Here is a 24,213-nt window from a genome sequence, read left to right on the forward strand (position 1 = left end):
TTGACCTCAGAGCTCTCCTAATAAAATACAAAACAAGCCACCCACCCTCCTTCTCCCACATGCTCTCCCTCTCTCTGCTTCTCCTCACTGCTGACGATATATCTCTCAACCCTGGACCCCCACAGCCCATACCTCCCATTATTACCCCCTTCTATCGTTCCCAAATCAACACAAACACCAGAAATCTTTCCCACCTCAAATCCATGCCCTTGACACCCACCACCCTGCTCCCACTCTTTGGATCACTCTGGAATGCCAGCTCCATCTGCAATAAACTCCATGTGATTCACGACCTCTTTACCTCTCGTAATTTTTCCTTCCTTGGCCTCACCGAAACATGGCTGACACCCTCGGACACTGCCTCCCCTGCTGTGCTAGGTTACGGCGGCCTCCACTTCACCTACACTCCTCGCCCTGGCAACAGACATGACGGGGGAGTGGGCCTTCTCCTTTCTTCCAATTGCAGCTTCAACCCAATCCAACCTCTACCCTCCCTTATCCTCCCCTCTTTTGAAGTCCACTCTGTCCGCATCTACTCTCCCTCCAACCTCCAAGTGGCCGTCCTATACCGACCTCCAGGTCCGACCACTGCCTTCATTGACCAATTCTCCACCTGGTTCCTTCACTTTCTCTCTGCTGACATTCCCACCATCATCATGGGTGACTTCAACATCCCCATTGACAACCACCATTCAGCAGCCTCCAAACTCCTGTCCCTTACATCATCCTTTGGACTTACTCTGTGGTCCTCCTCAGCCACCCACACAGACGGACATACATTAGACCTGGTTTTCACCCGCCTCTGCTGTCTTTCTAACTTCACCACCTCCCCTCTATCTGACCACCATCTACGCACTTTCTCATCCCTGTCCTCCTCACCTGTCACCCATGTCCAGCAGCATGCGCACCCCCACAGAAACCTCACACATCTAGACACTCACAAACTCTCTTACTCTATTCTACCACTGTCCTCCATATCTTCACTCCACGACACAGACACTGCCACTAGTTTCTACAATGCCACTCTTGCATCAGCCATCGACTCGGTCGCCCCTGTCATGCATAACAGAGTGCGACGAATCAATAGACAACCCTGACACAATAACACCACTAAAAAGCGTCGGCAAGCATTCAGAATTGCAGAACGGCGCTGGAAGAAAACGCATTCGCAAGACGACTTCACTGCACTCAAACAAGCAACACTTGCATTCAAATCTGCCCTCACCTCTGCTAAACAGGCCTACTTTACATCCCTTGTATCTTCCTTATCCCACAACCCCAAACAGTTGTTCAGTACTTTTAACTCCCTCCTCCACCCACCACTGCCCCCTCCAACCTCCCTCATCTCTGCCGAGGACTTTGCGCACACTTCAAAAACAAGATGGCCCAAACATGGCATGTCTTTATTGCTCAACCACCACAACCCCTTTACACACCAGACCAAAGCCCAAACCCCATAACCTCCCTATATAACATCACTGAAGGGGAGCTTGCTCATCTCTCCAAATCACACCTCACCACTTGTGCACTTGATCCTATGCCATCTCACCTCCTCCACAACCTCGCCACCACTCTTATTCCATCCCTAAACCACCTCTTCAACCTATCATTTACTTCTGGTACCTTCCCTTCTGCTTTCAAACATGCCACAATCACGCCTATCCTTAAAAAGCCGACCCTCGACCCAATAGCCACATCTAGCTATCGCCCAATATCGCTGCTCCCATTCGCTTCTAAACTCCTGGAGCAGCATGTCCACGCTCACCTTTCCTCCCACCTCTCATCTAACTTGCTCTTTGACAATCTACAATCTGGCTTCCGCCCCCATCATTCCACTGAGACAGCCCTGACCAGAATTACCAATTACCTACTTACAGCCAAATCTATGGGACAACACTCTATACTCCTCCTTCTAGACCTGTCCTCTGCTTTCAACACAGTTGACCACTGCCTCCTACTACACATCCTCTCCTCCTTCGGCATCAAAGATCTTGCCCTATCCTGGATTTCCTCATACCTTTCCAACCGCACATTCAGCGTCTCCCACTCCCACACTACCTCCTCATCCCACCCTCTCTCTGTTGGAGTTCCCCAAGGCTCTGTTCTAGGACCCCTACTCTTCCCAATCTATACACTTGGCCTGGGGCAACATGGAGTCCCATGGATTCCAGTACCACCTTTATGCCGATGATACTCAGATCTACCTCTCTGGCCCAGACGTCACCTCTCTGCTCTCCAGAATCCCAGAGTGTCTATCAGCCATATCCTCCTTCTTCTCCTCTCGCTTCCTCAAACTCAATGTGGACAAATCTGAACTCATCATCTTTCCCCCATCTCACAGATCTTCCTTACCCGACATTTCTATAACAATTGACATCACGCTTTCCCCCCTACCCAAGGTCCACTGCCTGGGAGTAACCCTTGACTCTGCCCTGTCCTTCAAACCGCACATCCAAGCTCTCTCCACCTCCTGCCGCCTCCAGCTCAAAAATATTTCCAGAATCTGTCCCTTCCTCAACTCTCAATCTACTAAACTACTTGTGCATGCCCTCATCATCTCCCACCTCGACTATTGCAACATCCTTTTCTGTGGCTTCCCTGCTAACACCCTTGCATCTCCCAAGTCCATCCTTAACTCTGCCGCCTGACTAATTCATCTCTCTCCTCGCTACTCCTCTGCTTCTCCCCTCTGCAAATCTCTTCACTGGCTCCCATTCCCTCAGCGTATCCAATTCAATTTACTAATACTGACCTACAAGGCCATCTATAACCTGTCTCCCCCATATGTCTCTGAACTAATCTCCTGATACCTTCCCTCACGTAATCTCTGGTCCTCCCAAGACCTCCTTCTCTCCTCCACACTTATTCGCTCCTCGCCCAACCGCCTCCAAGACTTCTCCCGAAGTGTCCCTATTCGCTGGAATTCTTTGCCCCAACACGTCCGGCTATCAACCACACTCGGATCCTTCAGACGGAACCTGAAAACCCACCTCTTCAAAAAAGCCTACAGCCTGCAATGACTCCACTACCTCTTAACCACTACCGCAGATATCACCTCAACCAACACCGGAACTGCTGCAACCCCCCAACCTACTGTCTCCTTCCCCACCATCCTGTAGCATGTAAGCCCGAAAGGGCAGGGTCCTCTCTCCCCTCTGTATCAGTCTGTCATTGTTAGTTTGTTTACTGTCGGTGATATCTGTAATTCTATGTAACCCCTTCTCATGTACAGCACCATGGAACCAATGGTGCTTTATAAATAAATAGTAATAATGTCCCAGCATTCCCAGCAATGTCACCTCTCCAGTTAGCAGCTCAATCATCTTGTAGATGAGTTCTAGGATCTTCTGGTCATTGATGTCCTCATGGATCAGGGGGTGAGGTGGAGGCCCCGTGATTTGGCTCAGGGGTCTTCCCCATCCCTCAGACACAGGGTCCTGACAGCGATCACTAGAGGTCTTCTTCACCACTGTGTAATCCTGGTAATGGAGAGACACATTAATAACTCTCACTACAGACATTTCCAGAGTCCTTACCTCTCCAGTTCTGTCCATCTGTTATTCCCATAGATAAGAATGATGTAATGTGACATCATCAGAATCTCTCACCTCTCCAGTGAGACGGAGGAGGATCTCTAGGGTGAGGTGTAATATCCTCTCCGCCATCTTGTCTCTGTCCATATACATCCTTGATGGGTAAAGCAGGAAAATTCTCTTTTGTAGAAGATCTTCACTGAGAGGATCCGATATTGTAGAGACCTGAATGAGAAGAAGATGATCCGATGTAACATCATAAGAATCCTGTGTAATAATACAATTACTGGAGATAATAAGGGAAACATATGAGGAGATTTATTATCTTACAGGGTTTAGTTTTCTCCCCTGACATCTACTAATAAAACCTATATATTTAGGCCACAGACAACAAGCAGTTTCCTCCTCGGAGTCGGCAGCTGAACACGTTCCTCATAGACTCATCTTCCATAACGCTAATTCTCGTCTCATTACCGACACTGGAATCGGCATTAGCAATACTGCAGGAGAGATTCATTACACGCGACATGAGAAATAACTCCTTCATGGTGAGGACGACATCTTCATCTTCTACTGCGGCTCTAGAGACAGATTTGGCCAGAGTCGGTCACTGCCTCCATCCCCACCGGCCGTCTATATGAAGGTTTCCCGTCTTCCCCGCACTGGAATCTTCTATCCCGTTAGATCTCAGCTCTGAGTCACACACAGAAGTTTGAGGCTTTTAGAAAAGATTTTTTTGTTTCCACAATCAACGCGGACAGAAATGATCTGATCTCAAAGTCTCCATGTACAGTGATTTATGGGGATTATTTCTGGCCTTAGGCTTTCCTGTATTACAGGAAAAACTCCAGAAAAAGCCGATATTAAAATGTTTCTAAAGAAAATTGGCTCCAACAATTCTTGTAAGAAGAAAAAAATATGTAAAAAGCAAAACACATTTTATAGTTTTTAACATGTTAAACATTTATTAAAAAGAAATTAATCTTTTTGGGCCCCAGAACATAGATGTACACCGCAGGGACGGCACAGATGAGGCTGCAACAAAAACCCTGAAAAGCAAACATGACATCTAAGAAGGTGTGACAGAGTTTGGCTGAATGCCCCCCGCCTCCAAGTACTCGATAGTATGGGGCGGCCTAGTTACTCCGATACTTACATGCCTAATAATGGGGTCTGGGCTGCAATGTATGAAGGTCTATTAGGCCGGGCCAGAGGCAGCGTCCAATAAGTTACCTTATAACGCCCCCATACACATTAGACTAAAGTTCCATGAAAGCACTGACTTCGGGGGGTTTGGCCAACCATACAATGTATTTGGGGGCCTCCCGACAGATGATGTCAGGACAGAGAAGGATCTGGCATCCTGAATTTCAGAGGATAATCCGTCTGTTCTTCCTGTAGATAATCCTCCTCTAGAGGAGTCTGGAGGCGACTCTCTCATACAGACCACAGGAAAGCTGGAATATTTGTGTGTATGGGGGAGTCGGGAGAGATCGCCGTCTGCCAAATGACCGTTCAGCCAACTCTGATCTCATGTGTATGGGGCCGTTAGTATTACACTGACAGGCAGTGATGATACACGGCACTACAGTAGTACAGGGCATCACCGGAGCCATCAGAGGCTTGTATGTTGTATGATCGCACTGATCAGAGGGGTTTAAAAAAAGGTTTGAAGTGGAAAAAAAAATCACAGTTTCATCAACAAGAAATATCCATCACTATATGGAAAGCAGAGTCACTGCACAATGTTAGTTACGTCTCGTCCATAACTACTTTATTATACTCTATTATCCTGTACACAGTGGAGTAGATAGAAATCACAGATCCCACAGCAATAGCTGGAATTGGACCCTCCAATGCAAAGAAAAAAAATCTATCTATCTATATACACTGTTCAAAAAAATAAAGGGAACACTTAAATAACAGAATATAACTCCAAGTAAATCAAACTTCTGTGAAATCAAACTGTCCACTTAGGAAGCAACACTGATTGACAATCAATTTCACATGCTGTTGTGCAAATGGAATAGACAACAGATGGAAATTATTGGCAATTATCAAGACACCCTCAATAAAGGAGTGGTTCAGCAGGTGGGGACCACAGACCACATCTCAGTACCAATGCTTCTGGATGATGTTTTAGTCACTTTTGAATGTTGGTTGTGCTTTCACACTCGTGGTAGCATGAGACGGACTCTACAACCCACACAAGTGGCTCAGGTAGTGCAGCTCAATCAGGATGGCACATCAATGCGAGCTGTGGCAAGAAGGTTTGCTGTGTCTGTCAGCGTAGTGTCCAGAGGCTGGAGGCGCTACCAGGAATAGGCCAGTACACCAGGAGATGTGGAGGGGGCCGTAGGAGGGCACCAACCCAGCAGCAGGACCAACACCTCCACCTTTATGCAAGGAGGAACAGGAGGAGCACTGCCAGAGCCCTGCAAAATGATCTTCAGCAGGCCACAAATGTGCATGTGTCTGTACAAACGGTTAGAAACCGACTCCATGAGGATGGTCTGAGGGCCCGATGCCCACAGATGGGGGTTGTGCTCACAGCCCAACACCGTACAGGACGCTTGGCATTTGCCACAGAACACCAGGGTTGGCAAATTCACCACTGGCGCCCTGTGCTCTTCACAGATGAAAGCAGGTTCACACTGAGCACATGTGACAGACGTGACAGAGTCTGGAGACGCCGTGGAGAGCGATCTGCTGTTTGCAACATCCTTCAGCATGACCGGTTTGGCAGTGGTCAGTAATGGTGCGGGGTGGCATTTCTTTGGAGGGTCACACGATGTTGGGCTGCGAGCACAACCCCCATGGAGACACAATTGTGCCTTTACCTGGAGATAAATTCCCAGTGGGGGCAATTTCCAAAATGCAATAACTTAAGTGGGGAATTCAGCTCTTTTCTCACTTAAGGGATCTGTATATGGAGTCTACAAACTACAGTGGGGAAAATAAGGATTTGTTACGCTGCCAATTTTGGGGCTAAAGTCACATTTTTGTGAGGAAAAAAGTAAAATTGTCATTTTTCCCTTCCACATTGCTTAAATTTCTGTCACACTGTCCGAATTCAGATATTGTCCTAGTCAGAAAGGAGAATACAGGGAGCGAAAGGGTTAATAGGACTCACAGGAGGAACCGGCCCAGAAAGCAGAAGACCAGGAGTGTCTGCCACATATATGACTGCTCTGTGCACACAGGACCTGTGATGAGGTCACAGGAGGGGAGGAGTCAGGGGTCACATGATCAGGGGCCTCAGTGTGTGCAGGACTCAGTGTGCTGGAGCGCTCCCGATAATCAGCTGCGTGTGTCGCGCTGTGTGATAGTCACAGCACCTGCATGGAGAGCGACACATGCAGCTGATTATCGGGAGCGCTCCAGGGATCCGGGGTCCCGATGCAGCTATCCGGTAAGCGATATTAGCCAATAACAACTTCTCCGACAATATTCGCTCATCTCTAGTAATAACAGCTCAAAGAAATTAACCGAAATTTTCATTAAGATTAATAGCAAGACCCTATTAAATATTGAGCACCAGTGGGATGAAGCATTGACAGCGGCATGTAAAAGTGTGGGCGCCCCTGGTCAAAATGACCGTTATTGTGAGCAGTAGTAAGATGAAGATGAAATGATCTCTAAAAGGCCGAACCTCTAAGATGACACATGGCCTTTGTATTTTAGGCAACAATAATAAAAATATATATATATATATTATATATATATATATATATATATATAGACAATTTCATAATTGCAAAAAGTAAAAGGGGCGATGCAAAACTTTGGGCACATTTAGAGATTTGTGTACTGAGATAATTTTGATCAAGATTTCACACCTTAATTCGCTTGTTAGGGTTATGGTGAGATCACATGGAGACCAGGAGCTACAGTCTGAGGAAAGGGCTAAAAAGCCTTCACTAGACCCCTGTACAGCTGTATAATGAGGCCCAGGCTTTATAGTGAAAGGTCAGGAGTGAGGGCCTGTTCCCAGGAGCTACAGTCTGAGGAAAGGGCTAAAAAGCCTTCACTAGACCCCTGTACAGCTGTATAATGAGGCCCAGGCTTTATAGTGAAGGGACAGGAGTGAGGGCCTGATCTCAGGAGCTACAGTCTGAGGAAAGGGCTAAAAAGCCTTCACTAGACCCCTGTACAGCTGTATAATGAGGCCCAGGCTTTATAGTGAAGGGACAGGAGTGAGGGTCTGTTCCCAGGAGCTACAGTCTGAGGAAAGGGCTAAAAAGCCTTCACTAGACGCCTGTACAGCTGTATAATGAGGCCCAGGCTTTATAGTAAAGGGACAGGAGTGAGGGCCTGTTTCCAGGAGCTACAGTCTGAGGAAAGGACTAAAAAGCCTTCACTAGACCCCTGTACAGCTGTATAATGAGGCCTAGGCTTTATAGTGAAGGGACAAGACTGAGAGCCTGATCCCAGGAACTACAGTCTGAGGAAAGGTCTAAAAAGCCTTCACTAGACGCCTGTACAGCTGTATAATGAGGCCCAGGCTTTATAGTAAAGGGACAGGAGTGAGGGCCTGTTCCCAGGAGCTACAGTCTGAGGAAAGGCCTAAAAAGCCTTCACTAGACCCCTGTACAGCTGTATAATGAGGCCTAGGCTTTATAGTGAAGGGACAAGAGTGAGGGCCTGTTCCCAGGAGCTACACACTGAGGAAAGGGCTAAAAAGCCTTCACTAGACCCCTGTACAGCTGTATAATGAGGCCCAGGCTTTATAGTGAAGGGACAGGAGTGTGGGCCTCATCCCAGGAGCTACAGTCCAAGGAAAGGGCTAAAAAGCCTTCACTAAACCCCTGTACAGCAGTATAATGAGGCCCAGGCTTTATAGTGAAGGGACAGGAGTGAGGGCCTGTTCCCAGGAGCTACAGTCTGAGGAAAGGACTAAAAAGCCTTCACTAGACCCCTGTACAGCTGTATAATGAGGCCCAGGCTTTATAGTGAAGGGACAGGAGTGAGAGCCTGATCCCAGGAACTACAGTCTGTGGAAAGGGCTAAAAAGCCTTCACTAGACCCCTGTACAGCAGTATAATGAGGCACAGGCTTTATAGTGACGGGACAGGAGTGAGGGTCTGTTCCCATGAGCTACAGTCTGTGGAAAGGGCTAAAAAGCCTTCACTAGACCCCTGTACAGCTGTATAATGAGGCTCAGGCTTTATAGTGAAGGGACAGGAGTGAGGGCCTGTTCCCAGGATCTACAGACTGAGGAAAGGGCTAAAAAGCCTTCACTAGAAACCTGTACAGCTGTATAATGAGGTCCAGGCTTTATAGTGAAGGGACAGGAGTGGGGGCCTGTTCCCAGGAGCTACAGTCTGAGGAAAGGGCTAAAAAGCCTTCACTAGACCCCTGTACAGCTGTATAATGAGGTCCAGGCTTTATAGTGAAGGGACAGGAGTGGGGGCCTGTTCCCAGGAGCTACAGTCTGAGGAAAGGGCTAAAAAGCCTTCACTAGACCCCTGTACAGCTGTATAATGAGGCCCAGGCTTTATAGTGAAGGGACAAGAGTGAGGGCCTGTTCCCAGGAGCTACAGTCTGAGGAAACAGCTAAAAAGCCTTCACTAGACCCCTGTACAGCTGTATAATGAGGCCCAGGCTTTATAGTGAAGGGACAGGAGTGAGGGCCTGTTCCCAGGAGCTACAGTCTGAGGAAAGGCCTAAAAAGTCTTCACTAGACCCCTGTACAGCTGTATAATGAGGCCTAGGCTTTATAGTGAAGGGACAAGAGTGAGGGCCTGTTCCCAGGAGCTACACACTGAGGAAAGGGCTAAAAAGCCTTCACTAGACTCCTGTACAGCTGTATAATGAGGCCCAGGCTTTATAGTGAAGGGACAGGAGTGTGGGCCTGATCCCAGGAGCTACAGACTGAGGAAAGGGCTAAAAAGCCTTCACTAGACCCCTGTACAGCTGTATAATGAGGCCCAGGCTTTATAGTGAAGGGACAGGAGTGTGGGCCTGATCCCAGGAGCTACAGTCCAAGGAAAGGGCTAAAAAGCCTTCACTAAACCCCTGTACAGCAGTATAATGAGGCCCAGGCTTTATAGTGAAGGGACAGGAGTGAGGACCTGTTCCCAGGAGCTACAGTCTGAGGAAAGGACTAAAAAGCCTTCACTAGACCCCTGTACAGCTGTATAATGAGGCCCAGGCTTTATAGTGAAGGGACAGGAGTGAGAGCCTGATCCCAGGAACTACAGTCTGAGGAAAGGGCTAAAAAGCCTTCACTAGACCCCTGTACAGCTGTATAATGAGGCACAGGCTTTATAGTGACGGGACAGGAGTGAGGGTCTGTTCCCAGGAGCTACAGTCTGAGGAAAGGGCTAAAAAGCCTTCATTAGACCCCTGTACAGCTGTATAATGAGGCCCAGGCTTTATAGTGAAGGGACAGGAGTGAGGGCCTGTTCCCAGGAGCTACAGACTGAGGAAAGGGCTAAAAAGCCTTCACTAGACCCCTGTACAGCTGTATAATGAGGTCCAGGCTTTATAGTGAAGGGACAGGAGTGGGGGCCTGTTCCCAGGAGCTACAGTCTGAGGAAAGGGCTAAAAAGCCTTCACTAGACCCCTGTACAGCTGTATAATGAGGCCCAGGCTTTATAGTGAAGGGACAAGAGTGAGGGCCTGTTCCCAGGAGCTACAGTCTGAGGAAAGGGCTAAAAAGCCTTCACTAGACCCCTGTACAGCCGTATAATGAGGCCCAGGCTTTATAGTGAAGGGACAGGAGTGAGGGCCTGTTCCCAGGAGCTACAGTCTGAGGAAGGGGCTAAAAAGCCTTCACTAGACCCCTGTACAGCTGTATAATGAGGCCTAGGCTTTATAGTGAAGGGACAAGAGTGAGGGCCTGTTCCCAGGAGCTACACACTGAGGAAAGGGCTAAAAAGCCTTCACTAGACCCCTGTACAGCTGTATAATGAGGCCCAGGCTTTATAGTGAAGGGACAGGAGTGAGGGCCTGTTCCCAGGAGCTACAGTCTGAGGAAAGGGCTAAAAAGCCTTCACTAGACCCCTGTACAGCTGTATAATGAGGCCCAGGCTTTATAGTGAGGGGACAGGAGTGAGGGCCTGATCCCAGGAGCTACAGACTGAGGAAAGGGCTAAAAAGCCTTCACTAGACCCCTGTACAGCTGTATAATGAGGCCCAGGCTTTATAGTGAGGGGACAGGAGTGAGGGCCTGTTCCCAGGAGCTACAGTCTGAGGAAAGGGCTAAAAAGCCTTCACTAGACCCCTGTACAGCTGTATAATGAGGCCCAGGCTTTATAGTGAAGGGACAGGAGTGAGGGCCTGTCCCCAGGAGCTACAGTCTGAGGAAAGGGCTAAAAAGCCTTCACTAGACCCCTGTACAGCTGTATAATGAGGCCCAGGCTTTATAGTGAGGGGACAGGAGTGAGGGCCTGATCCCAGGAGCTACAGACTGAGGAAAGGGCTAAAAAGCCTTCACTAGACCCCTGTACAGCTGTATAATGAGGCCCAGGCTTTATAGTGAGGGGACAGGAGTGAGGGCCTGTTCCCAGGAGCTACAGTCTGAGGAAAGGGCTAAAAAGCCTTCACTAGACCCCTGTACAGCTGTATAATGAGGCCCAGGCTTTATAGTGAAGGGACAGGAGTGAGGGCCTGTCCCCAGGAGCTACAGTATGAGGAAAGGGCTAAAAAGCCTTCACTAGACCCCTGTACAGCCGTATAATGAGGCCCAGGCTTTATAGTGAAGGGACAGGAGTGAGGGCCTGTTCCCAGGAGCTACAGTCTGAGGAAGGGGCTAAAAAGCCTTCACTAGACCCCTGTACAGCTGTATAATGAGGCCTAGGCTTTATAGTGAAGGGACAAGAGTGAGGGCCTGTTCCCAGGAGCTACACACTGAGGAAAGGGCTAAAAAGCCTTCACTAGACCCCTGTACAGCTGTATAATGAGGCCCAGGCTTTATAGTGAAGGGACAGGAGTGAGGGCCTGTTCCCAGGAGCTACAGTCTGAGGAAAGGGCTAAAAAGCCTTCACTAGACCCCTGTACAGCTGTATAATGAGGCCCAGGCTTTATAGTGAGGGGACAGGAGTGAGGGCCTGTTCCCAGGAGCTACAGTCTGAGGAAAGGGCTAAAAAGCCTTCACTAGACCCCTGTACAGCTGTATAATGAGGCCCAGGCTTTATAGTGAAGGGACAGGAGTGAGGGCCTGTCCCCAGGAGCTACAGTATGAGGAAAGGGCTAAAAAGCCTTCACTAGACCCCTGTACAGCTGTATAATGAGGCTCAGGCTTTATAGTGAAGGGACAGGAGGGAGAAAAGTGGGGAAAGGAGAAAGAAGAGCTGGACTGCCGATCACTAACCTGCAGAGCCACACGCCACATATATGGCTGCTCTGTGCACAGGACCTGTGATGAGGTCACAGGAGGGGAGGAGTCAGGGGTCACATGATCTCCGGAGTGCAGACCACCATGGAGCCTTCTCCTCAGTCAGTGACATTCCCGCCATTATTCGCCCCTCACTACTGGCACAATTACCCCGCGCCGCCTTCTCTACACAGTGTTATGTGTGGAATGTAACGTGTGATTTCTCTGGAGGGAAATAGACCCCACACAGGAGGGAATTCTCACCAGTTACCGGCCGTCTACTATATGGCGGCATATGATTGTGCTATCGACTCCACACCAGGAGCTAAAATGCCCAAATCTCTAAAGTAACCGCTATAAGAGAAGATGTAACAAATTTCCCCTAAACTCACACAGCGGAGGAGGCCTCACTTGGAGCAATGTGACTCGCGCACAGAAAATCTATTCCCGGTTCTGTGATAAGTTAGCGGCCAACAGGAAGAAGAAAGGTCTGAATTACAGCCCAGACTGGAGGAGAAACTGCAGGAGTGAGAATTGGCCAATCAGCGATCTTCACCCCTATACTTCTCTACACAAATACAAGATATGAAATGACAATTAGACGCCATTCTCACCACCAGAACGGAGAGGCGCTAACTTGGAGTAAAGCCGCGTTTTATCACCATGCCAATAAGCCTAATAAGATGCCGCTCGTAAGCTCAGAATGAGAGAGTCACTGGATATAATCTCCTCTATAAAAGACCCTAAGGGTCAGATCTCAGCCCACCCCGATGTCATGTATAGCACTTATAATGAATACTCCCAGAGTTTGTATTCGCCCCCACAATCACCCCCCCCCCTCACTACTGGAGTCATTCCTTCACACACTACATCTACCTAACCTGACTGAGTCCGCGGCACAACAACTCCATTTACACATCTCTGAGGAGGAAATAGTTTCAACACTCAAAAAACTAAAAAGAGGAAAGGCCCCGGGGCCGGATGGTCTTACAGCAATATATTATAAAAAATGCAGCGATGTGCTGACACCACATATAAAAACCTCTGTAATTCACTACTAAATGGCTCACAGCTGCCCCCTGAGCTCTACGTGGCGCATGTAACCGTAATCCCTAATCCTAAGAAAGATCATCTCACAACAAATTATAGACCTATATCCCTCTTATACATTGACTTCAAAATCTTTACATCCATTGTGACTAACAGGATCAATCCTCCCTCACCTCATCCATCGGGATCAGGTTGGTTTTATACCAGCGCGACAGGCCCCAGATAATATTAGGAGAGGGTTAAATATTATTCATACAACTAACCTACAGCGAAAGCGACTTCTCCTGCTCGCATTAGATATTGAGACGGCTTTCGATTCGGCGTCCTGGACATATCTCTTTACGGTTCTATCGGAAGTCGGATTCTCCCCTAAACTTATAAAGTGCCTCCAATTGTTATATGATAGCCCTATCGCTTATGTAAAACTCCCGTCACCACATCCCCCTCCAATTAATATTCAGAGGGTACCAGGCAGGGCTGTCCTCTATCTCCGGATCTTTTTGCACTTGCAATGGAACCCATTGTGGAAGCAATAAGGAGAGATCAGAATATCCTGGGCCCTGAGAATATGGGAGACCAATATAAAGTCAGCCTCTTTGCGGATGATTTCCTGCTAACATTAATAAGTCCCCACACTACACTCCCTCACTTGTTTTCCCTCCTTCACGAATTTGAGATGATCTCAGGGTTAAAGATTAACATTGATAAATCCAAAGCATTTTTTGTAAATTTTCCTAAGACAGAGCAAACTAATATAGCCTCCCATTTTGGGTTTATAGACAAAGAACATTACTGTATTTTTCGGACTACAAGACGCACCGGACCATAAAACGCACCCCAATTTTCAGAAGGAAAATAGGGAAAAAAATAATAATGTGTCAAATGGGGGTCCGTCTTACAGTCCGAATTCAGCTTACCTGGGAAGGGATCCGGCACAGGTGGAGGAGTATTCACAGGGGTCATTCAGTGGTCCAGGCTCGTGCGGTGACGGCTCTGTGCTGGGGCAGGTTGGTTATGCTGGGCAGCTGTGCTGGGGCAGGGGCAGCTGTGCTGGGGCAGCTGTGCTGGGGCAGGGGCAGGTGGCCTGTGCTGGGTGAGGGTGGTGGCGGGCTGTGCTCCGGTGCAGGGGCGGCGGCTCCGCCGGCATTTCCTCGCAGCCCGGAGTCCCCCGCACATCCCTTGCTGGCTGCCGCCATGTTGCGGTGGCCTCCGGGAACATGGCTGCCGGAAAGATGGCCGCCGGTCCGGGGACGGCGCATGCGCGGGTTCAGATCTCGCCGCCACCCTGCACCGCAGAGCCCCGCCCGCTGCCACCACCGCACCGCAGAGCCCCGCCCGCTGCCACCACCGCACCGCAGAGCCCCGCCCGCTGCCACCACCGCACCGCAGGTTAGTATATTGCGACCATAAGATGCACCCCCCACTTTCCCCCAAAATTTTGAGGGAAAAAAATGCGTCTTATGGTCTGAAAAATACGGTATCTAACATATCTGGGTATCAACTTAACAGCCAACAGGTCACCTCTGTTTCGGTGGAATTACACTCCACTGATCCAAAACTTCCAGAGGGACCTGGATAGATGGGCTTCCTCAAAGTTATCCTGGCTCGGCAGAACACATGCATTAAAAATGGTGTCACTGCCTCGCTTCTTATACAGTCATATGTTAATGTTTGGGCACCCCTATTAATGTTAGCCTTTTTTCTTTATAACAATTTTGTTTTTTGCAACAGCTATTTCAGTTTCATATATCTAATAACTGATGGACTCAGTTATATTTCTGGATTCAAATGAGGTTTATTGTACTAACAGAAAATGTGCAATCTGCATTTAAACAAAATCTGACCGGTGCAAAAGTATGGGCACCTCAACATAAAATTGACATTAATATTTCGTAGATCCTCATTTTGCAAAAATAACAGCCTCTAGTCGCTTCCTGTATCTATTAATGAGATCCTGGATCCTGGATAAAGGTATTTGTGACCATTCCTGTTTACAAAACAATTCCAGTTCAGTTAAGTTTGATGGTCGCCGAGCATGGACAGCCCACTTCAAATTATCCCACAGATGTTCAATGATATTCAGGTCTGGGGACTGGGATGGCCATTACAGAACATTGTAATTGTTCCTCTGCATGAATGCCTGAGTAGATTTGGAGCGGTGTTTTGGATCATTGTCTTGCTGAAATATCCATCCCCTGCGTAACTTCAACTTCGTCACTGATTCTTGCACATAATTGTCAAGAATCTGCTGATACTGAGTTGAATCCATGCGACCCTCAACTTTAACAAGATTCCCGGTGCCGGCATTGGCCACACAGCCCCAAAGCATGATGGAACCTCCACCAAATTTTACTGTGGGTAGCAAGTGTTTTTCATGGAATGCTGTGTTTTTTAGCCTCCATGCATAACGCCTTTTTGTATGACCAAACAACTCAATCTTTGTTTCATCAGTCCACAGGCCCTTCTTCCAAAATGTAACTGGCTTGTCCAAATGTGCTTTTGCAGACCTCAGGCGACTGTTTGTGGTATGCTTGCAGAAACGGCTTCTTTCGCATCACTCTCCCATACAGCTTCTCCTTGTGCAAAGTGCGCTGTATTGTTGACCGATGCACAGTGACACCATCTGCAGCAAGATGAGGCTGCAGGTCTTTGGAGGTGGTCTGTGGATTGTCCTTGACTGTTCTCACCATTCTTCTTCTCTGCCTTTCTGATATTTTTCTTGGCCTGCCACTTCTGGGCTTAACAAGAACTGTGCCTGTGTTCTTCCATTTCCTTACTATGTTCGTCACAGTGGAAACTGACAGGTTAAATCTCTGAGACAACTTTTTGTATCCTTCCCCTGAAAAGCTATGTTGAATAATCTTTGTTTTCAGATCATTTGAGAGTTGTTTTGAGGAGCCCATGATGCCACTCTTCATAGGAGAATCAAATAGGGGAACTACTTGCAAGTGGACACCTTAAATACCTTTTCTCATGATTGGATACACCTGGCTATGAAGTTCAAAGCTCAATGAGGTTACAAAACCAATTTAGTCCTTCAGGAAGTCAGTAAAAAGTAGTTAGGAGTGTTCAAATCAAGAAAATGATAAGGGTGCCCATACTTTTGCACCAGTCAAATTTTGTTTAAATGCAGATTGCACATTTTCTGTTAATACAATAAACCTCATTAAAATCCAGAAATATAACTGAGTCCATCAGTTATTAGATATATGAAACTGAAATAGCTTGTTATAAAGAAAAAAGGTTAACATTAATAGGGGTGCCCAAACTTTTACATATGACTGTATCTATTTAGGTCCCTCCCAATTATGGTACCAGCCAGAACGTTCACTCATTCACACTCTATGATGTCTAAGTTTCTTTGGCTAGGAAAACAACCCAGAATTGTGCAAAAACATATGTTCCGTCACAGAAAAGAAGGGGGTTTATCCCTCCCTAATTTTACACTTTATTACAAGTCGGCACAGATTGCTCCATTAATAAGTGCGTGTTGATATCCCAATAGTCCGAGATGGGTTATTCTGGAATCATTTCTCTCCAAACCATTCTCTTTATCAGGCCTAATGTGGACCACAGACCGACTTCCACGGGGGTTAATGAATGTGGCTCCTTTTACAGTCCACTCGTTGCTTCTTTGGAGGAAAGTCCGGTTTAAATATAACTTACAATCAAGTCCTTCTCCCCTGACAGCCATATTACAAAACCCCATGTTCCCGCCAGGCCTTGAGCCACAAATGTTTTCTTGGTGGAAGCTGAAAGGTATTCATATACTTAGGCTGTGTTCACACACAGCGTTTTTATCGCGGTTTTTCCCGCGGTTTTTTTGGCAAACGCGAAAAAGAAGCTTCCCATTAATTTTGAACTTTTTGTGCACATTGATGCGTTTTTTACCGCGAAAAAAAAAACCGCATCGCGGTAAAAAACGCAGCATGCTCATTAATTTCGTGTTTTTTTCCGCGTTTCTGGCTTTTTCCATGTGTCTAGAAACTACGCGGAAAAAAACGCAAAAAAAACCACGCGGAAAACGCGCAGAAAAAAACGCGCGGTTTCTGGGAAGGGAGTCAGGTTTTTCAGCAGAAAATTTCTGCTACGTGTGCACATAGCCTTAAACATTTGTGTTCCCCATTTAATATCTTAGGCTAAGTGCACACGTAGCAGAAATTTTCTGCTGAAAAACCTGACTCCCTTTCCAGAAACCGCGCGGTTTTTTCTGCGCGTGTTTTTTGTGCGTTTTTTTTCTGCGTTTTCAAAACGCATATAACTAGCCAGAAACGCGGAAAAATCTGCGTAATTATTGAGCATGCTGCGTTTTTTACCGTGATGCGGTTTTTTTCGTGGTGAAAAATGCATAGAAATGAATGGGAAGCTTATTTTTAGCGGTTTTATTGGAAAAACCGCTAAAAATACCGCTAAAAAAACGCTGTGTGTGAACACAGCCTTACTTGACAGACAGGAATTTGTTCAAATATTTGAACCTCCAGTTAGGGAGGTAATGCGATTGAACCAGATCTCCCACTTTGCAAAGCAGATCCTCCCGAGCGGTACTACTCTCAGGACAACCAGTTTTGAAAATTAATGTCTAAATGACCCTTTGGGCAGGGGAACGATCTCATTGATCTACTATGCTATAAATTCTCCACAAAATGATAAAAAATTGAAGTATATGTTACAGTGGGAGGAGGATCTGGGGTTTGAACAGTCAATTGATGAATGGTATCGTAGCTGTGACACCATATGAAGAGGTAGTCACCAGACTTCCCTTGTGGAGACCTCCTTAAAACTATTGCACAGAGTCTATTATGGACCAGAAAAAATTCACAGCATTTTCCCCAATATCTCGGGAGACTGTTTTGGGGCTGTGGAATATCTGGTGACATGAGACATATTTGGTGGTCTTGTACGGTGGTTTCTGGGCTTTGGGAGAAGGTGAAGCGTCTGATAGCACAGATGTATGGTGGACCGGTTGATCTGGAACCTTCTACCCTTTTAATGGGAACCAGGCCTTCCCGGCTTCCAAAAAGCTTTCAGAAGATAGTAAACTACTTATGTATGGCCACTAAAATCCACATTGCGGCAAAGTGGAAGTCGCCCTCACTGCCAATATCTATGGTGAAAGAGAAGATGAACAACATTATGTTATATGAAAGAATAGAAGAAACTAGAACCGACAGGTGGGATTCTTTCTTCAGGGTTTGGCATCCCTGGATGGAGCTTCACTCAGATACTCGACTGGATCAGGCTCTGAGGCTCTCTCTGTAGCCAACTGAGAACTTGTCACGGCCTGGGACGGGATTCATATATGATCCTACAATAGTGGGTTGCATAACCGCTTTAATCGCCCTGGATTGGTTATTGATGACACCATTATAGATTATTGGATATCGTATAAATAAATCCTTTGTGCCTTTCCCTACCCCTGTCTATGTCCTGTCTCCCTTATATTATTTGAAGTTTATTGAATGTGTGGTAAATTGTTAGTTTACGCTCCCTTGCATGGGAGATCATAACTTGGACTTGGTTTAATAAGTTTCTAAATACAAATTTATTGAAACTAAAATGCCAAAATTTTGTTTATTTCCTCCCTTCCAGAGTCCGGCTGAGGCTCATATACGGCCATGCTCCTCTCCGGTCACCGTGGGGGGTTTGGTAGAAGGATGGAGGGCTGTGCCTGTGAGTCACGGTTCCCCTTCCCTATCCTTTACCCCTTATACCTGACCTGTTTATACAATTATCTGGAGCTAAATGGTTTTACAAACTTAACGTGACACGCAGGGCCGATTTTAGGCAAAGTTTAAAATGGGGCCCAAATGCTGACATATTGCACATCACACAGGAGCATTTCGGTTGTAGTTACATGCACTGAGTTCAGGCCGCTAAACAAGCGTGATCGACAATATTGAAATCGTTCCACACTTGTTTCCCGGCCTCTTTACACCGGCTGAGGAATAATGATGGGAACGGAACAATCACTATTAGATGAATCTGTCCCCATACAGTATCATGTTATCAGCAGCACATCTACAGTTTACACCGCCGATGTGCTGCTGAGAACAATGATTTTTCTTGCAGCATAAACAATCCAATCACTCGATGAATATGCAGCATTTTGCTTGTTTAGTATTATTCACACCATAGTCCGCCATACATTATAATGTGCACCACAGTCCTCCATATTGTACAATCCACACCCCATAGTCCTCCATATAATACGTGCCCCATAGTCCTCTATATAGTATAATACACTCCCTATAGTCCTCCATATAGAATATAATGTAGCCCCCATAGTATATAACACAGCCACATAGTATGTAACACAGCCTCCCCCATAGAATATAATATACCTCCCAATAATATTATAACACAGCCCACATAGTATAGCATAGCCACGTTGTATATAGCACAGCCCACATAGTATATAGCACAGCCCACATAGTATATAGCACAGCTCACATAGTATATAGCACAGCCCACATAGTATATAACACAGCCCACATAGTATATAGCACAGCCCACATAGTATATAACACAGCCCACGTAGTATATAGCACAGCCCACATAGTATATAACACAGCCCACGTAGTATATAACACAGTCCACATAGTATATAGCACAGCCCACATAGTATATAGCATAGCCCACATAGTATATAGCATAGCCCACATAGTATATAGCACAGCCCACATAGTATATAGCACAGCCCACGTAGTATATAACACGGCCCACATAGTATATAGCACAGCCCACGTAGTATATAACACAGTCCACATAGTATACAGCACAGCCCACATAGTATATACCACAGTCACATAGTATATAGCACAGCCACATAGTATATAGCACAGTCCACATAGTATATCGCACGGCCCACATAGTATATAGCACAGTCCACATAGTATATCGCACGGCCCACATAGCATATAACACAACCCACATAGCATATAGCACAGCCCATATAGTATATAGCACAGCCCACATAGTATATAGCATGGCCCACATAGTATATAGCACGGCCCACATAGTATATAGCACGGCCCACATACTGTATATGGAGTCCACAAACTACAGTGGGGGAAATAAGTATCTGTTATGCTGGCAATTTTGCAAGTTTTCCCACCTACAAAGAATGAAGAGGTCTGTAATTTTTATTGCAGGTACACTTCAACTGTGAGACAAAATGTAAAAATAAAAAACAGAAAATCACATTGTATGTTTTCTAAATAATTAAATTACATTTTATTGCAGGAAAGTAGTATTTGATCACCTGCCAATTAGCAAGAATTCTGGCTCTCACAGACCTGTTAGTTTTTCTTTATGAAGCCTCCTCTGCACTCATTACCTGTATTAATTGCACCTATTTAATCTCATTACCTGTATACTAGACACCTGTCCACACACTCAATCACACTCCCAACCTCTCTACAATGGCCAAGACCAAAGAGCTGTCTAAGGACACCAGGGAAAAAATTGTAGACCTGCACAAGGCTGGGATGAGCTACAGGACAATAGGCAAGCAGCTAGGTGAGAAGGCAACTGTTGGTGCAATTATTAGAAACATTGAAGAAATACAAGATGACTGATCTTCCGCAGTCTGGGGCTCCATGCAAGATCTCGCCTCGTAGAGTAAGGGTGATTCTGAGAAAGGTCAGGAATCAGGCCAGAACTACATGGGACGAGGACCTGGTCAGTGACTAGAAGAGAGCTGGGACCACAGTCTCAAACATTACAGTTAGTAATACAGGACGCTGTCATGGATTAAAATCCTGCAAGGCACACAAGGTTCCCCTGCTCACGCCAGCACATGTCCAGGCCAATTTGAAGGTCGCCAATGACCATCTGGATGATCCAGAGGAGGCATGGGAGAAGGTCAAGTGGTCAGATGAGACCAAAAGAGAATTTTTGGGTATCAACTCCTTACATATGTGAGGAGGAACAAGAAGGATGAGTACAACCCCAAGAACACAGTAGCAACCGTGAAGCCTAGTGGGGGAAACATCATACTTTGGGGGGGCTTTTCTGTAAAGGGGACAGGACAACTGCAACGTATTGAAGAAAGGATGGATGGGGTCATGTATCGGGAGATTTTGGCCAACAACCTCCTTCTCTCAGTAACAGCATTGAAGATGGGTGGAGGCTTGGTCTGCGAGCAGAACAATGACCCGGAACACACAGACAGGGAAACTAAGGAGCGGCTACTAAAGAATGTCAGGGTCCTGGAGTGGCCTAGCCGGTCTCCAGACCTGAACCCAGCAGAAAATCTTTGGAGGAGCGGAAACTCAATGTTACCAAGTGACGGACCCGAAAACTGAAATATCTGGAGAAGATCTGTATGGGGGGGGGGGGGCCAAAAATCCTGTTTTTCTATTGTGTCAAATACTTATTTCATGCAATAAAATTCCCATTAATTCCTTAGAAATCATAGGATGTGATCGTCTGTTATTTATTGTTAGATTCTGTCTCTCACAGGTGAAGTATTCCTACAATAACAATTACCGACCTCTCCATTCTCTGTAGGGGGAAACCTGGAAAATCGGCAGAACATCAAAGACTTATTCTCCCTACTGTATCCTGAGAAAATGTGTTCTCCAGGAATCCAATAGCGTCTTCCCTCCCAAGCCTCGCCGGGTGGGCATGAAGCGCCGGACAGTCATCGGGAATTGTCGGACACATTTTGGGGCCATTCTTACCTATTTCCCCTTGTATAAAGGTAAACTCTGGGGAGAAAACTGTTTTTTTGTGGTAAAATGTAATTATTTTGTCTTCGTCGCCCAATGGTATAAAATTCTGGGAGAAAGATGAGTAATTGAGAGGTGGCGGGTGTAACATGGCGCCTCTTATTGGGGGCTCTGATAATGTGACCCCCTAACACCATAAGACTCAGCCCTGTCAGACGGCGCTCCTTCCCTCCTGTTTCCGGACCCTTATGGGGTATCGGCACTCAGGGGAAATTGTGGAACAAGTGGTTTCTGTTTTCTCCTCTTCTCCCGTGTGATAATTACAGACTTGGGGACGGAGCGACATTTTAGTGGGAACATTTCATTCCTCCGCTCAATGTTACACAATTCTGTGCCCCCCTGAGGGTTAATAATCCTCCCTGCCCCCTAGATGAGCCCCCAGAGGTGGAGGGGGTAACATGGGGCCACTTGTGGGGTCTCTGCTGTTCTGGTGTCAGCGCTCTTCACACGTCACACGGCGTCCGCCGTCTATCCCCGCCACAATGGCGCCTCTTCCCTCCCGAGCCTGTGGGGTATCGGCACTCAGGAGACACGGCGCACTGTGCGGCCTCAGCGCTCCTGTCACCTGTAGGACAATGATACATTGGGGGAAAGTCACATTTCTGTGAGGAAAACAGGAAAATTGTCATTTCTTCCTTCCACATTGCTGAAATTCCTGTCACACTGTCCGAATTCAGAGATTGTCCTGTCAGAAAGGAGAAGACAGGGGGCGAAAGGGTTAATAGGACTCACAGGAGGAACCGGCCTAGAAAGCAGAAGGTCCAGGAGTGTCCGCCACATATATGGCGGCTCTGTGCACACAGGACCTGTGATGAGGTCACAGGAGGGGAGGAGTCAGGGGTCACATGATCAGGGGCCTCAGTGTCTGCCACATCCCCGCCTAACCGGAAGACATGACATCTGAATAGACGGTACAGGACCTGCGGTGACGTCACGACCATGTGGCGCAATGGGGGAGGAGCCAGAGAGTTTTGCAGGCTGGAAGCTGCAGGAGATCGGAAACTTGTGAGAGGTAATGGCGGGAACAGGGAACATGGGGAGGACAGGGGGTGTGTGATAGAGGGGAGCAGGAGGGCGCAGGGGGTGTGTGATAGAGGGGAGCGAGAGGGCGCAGGGGGTGTGTGATAGAGGGGAGCAGGAGGGCGCAGGGGGTGTGTGATAGAGGGGAGCAAGAGGGCGCAGGGGGTGTGTGATAGAGGGGAGCAGGGGGTGTGTGATAGAGGGGAGCAGGGGGTGTGTGATAGAGGGGAGCAGGGGGTGTGTGATAGAGGGGAGCGAGAGGGTGCAGGGGGTGTGTGATAGAGGGGAGCAGGAGGGCGCAGGGGGTGTGTGATAGAGGGGAGCAGGAGGGCGCAGGGGGTGTGTGATAGAGGGGAGCAGGAGGGCGCAGGGGGTGTGTGATAGAGGGGAGCGAGAGGGCGCAGGGGGTGTGTGATAGAGGGGAGCGAGAGGGCGCAGGGGGTGTGTGATAGAGGGGAGCGAGAGGGCGCAGGGGGTGTGTGATAGAGGGGAGCGAGAGGGCGCAGGGGGTGTGTGATAGAGGGGAGCGAGAGGGCGCAGGGGGTGTGTGATAGAGGGGAGCGAGAGGGCGCAGGGGGTGTGTGATAGAGGGGAGCGAGAGGGCGCAGGGGGTGTGTGATAGAGGGGAGCGAGAGGGCGCAGGGGGTGTGTGATAGAGGGGAGCGAGAGGGCGCAGGGGGTGTGTGATAGAGGGGAGCGAGAGGGCGCAGGGGGTGTGTGATAGAGGGGAGCGAGAGGGCGCAGGGGGTGTGTGATAGAGGGGAGCGAGAGGGCGCAGGGGGTGTGTGATAGAGGGGAGCGAGAGGGCGCAGGGGGTGTGTGATAGAGGGGAGCGAGAGGGCGCAGGGGGTGTGTGATAGAGGGGAGCGAGAGGGCGCAGGGGGTGTGTGATAGAGGGGAGCGAGAGGGCGCAGGGGGTGTGTGATAGAGGGGAGCGAGAGGGCGCAGGGGGTGTGTGATAGAGGGGAGCGAGAGGGCGCAGGGGGTGTGTGATAGAGGGGAGCGAGAGGGCGCAGGGGGTGTGTGATAGAGGGGAGCGAGAGGGCGCAGGGGGTGTGTGATAGAGGGGAGCGAGAGGGCGCAGGGGGTGTGTGATAGAGGGGAGCGAGAGGGCGCAGGGGGTGTGTGATAGAGGGGAGCGAGAGGGCGCAGGGGGTGTGTGATAGAGGGGAGCGAGAGGGCGCAGGGGGTGTGTGATAGAGGGGAGCGAGAGGGCGCAGGGGGTGTGTGATAGAGGGGAGCGAGAGGGTGCAGGGGGTGTGTGATAGAGGGGAGCACCCTCTCGCTCCCCTCTATCACACACCCCCTGCACCCTCTCGCTCCCCTCTGTCACACCCCCTGCACCCTCTCGCTCCCCTCTTTCACACCCCCTGCACCCTCTCGCTCCCCTCTATCACACACCCCCTGCACCCTCTCGCTCCCCTCTATCACACACCCCCTGCACCCTCTCGCTCCCCTCTATCACACACCCCCTGCACCCTCCTGCTCCCCTCTATCACACACCCCCTGCACCCTCTTGCTCCCCTCTATCTCACACCCCCTGCCCCCTCTCGCTCCC

General features: G+C 48.2%; 2 protein-coding genes across 2 annotated transcripts in view; one reads left to right on the forward strand and one right to left on the reverse strand.

The window, feature by feature from the left end:
- LOC141063248 (gastrula zinc finger protein XlCGF66.1-like) overlaps positions 1 to 24,213 on the forward strand; it is an 815,244-nt gene that overhangs the window by 406,538 nt on the left and 384,493 nt on the right. The window lies entirely within an intron of this gene.
- LOC141063302 (uncharacterized) overlaps positions 1 to 24,213 on the reverse strand; it is a 162,533-nt gene that overhangs the window by 37,625 nt on the left and 100,695 nt on the right. The window contains exons 2-3 of the mRNA XM_073557359.1: positions 3,609 to 3,758; positions 3,300 to 3,479 (exon numbers count right to left, since the gene is read on the reverse strand). Of these exons, the coding sequence (XP_073413460.1) occupies positions 3,300 to 3,479; positions 3,609 to 3,686 (258 nt within the window). The 5' untranslated portion in view covers positions 3,687 to 3,758. The remainder of the gene's footprint in view (positions 1 to 3,299; positions 3,480 to 3,608; positions 3,759 to 24,213) is intronic.

Source organism: Dendrobates tinctorius, unplaced genomic scaffold (genome assembly GCF_039654945.1).
Source record: "Dendrobates tinctorius isolate UK_male_01 unplaced genomic scaffold, ASM3965494v1 ptg000249l, whole genome shotgun sequence".
Taxonomy (NCBI): Eukaryota; Metazoa; Chordata; class Amphibia; order Anura; family Dendrobatidae; genus Dendrobates; species Dendrobates tinctorius.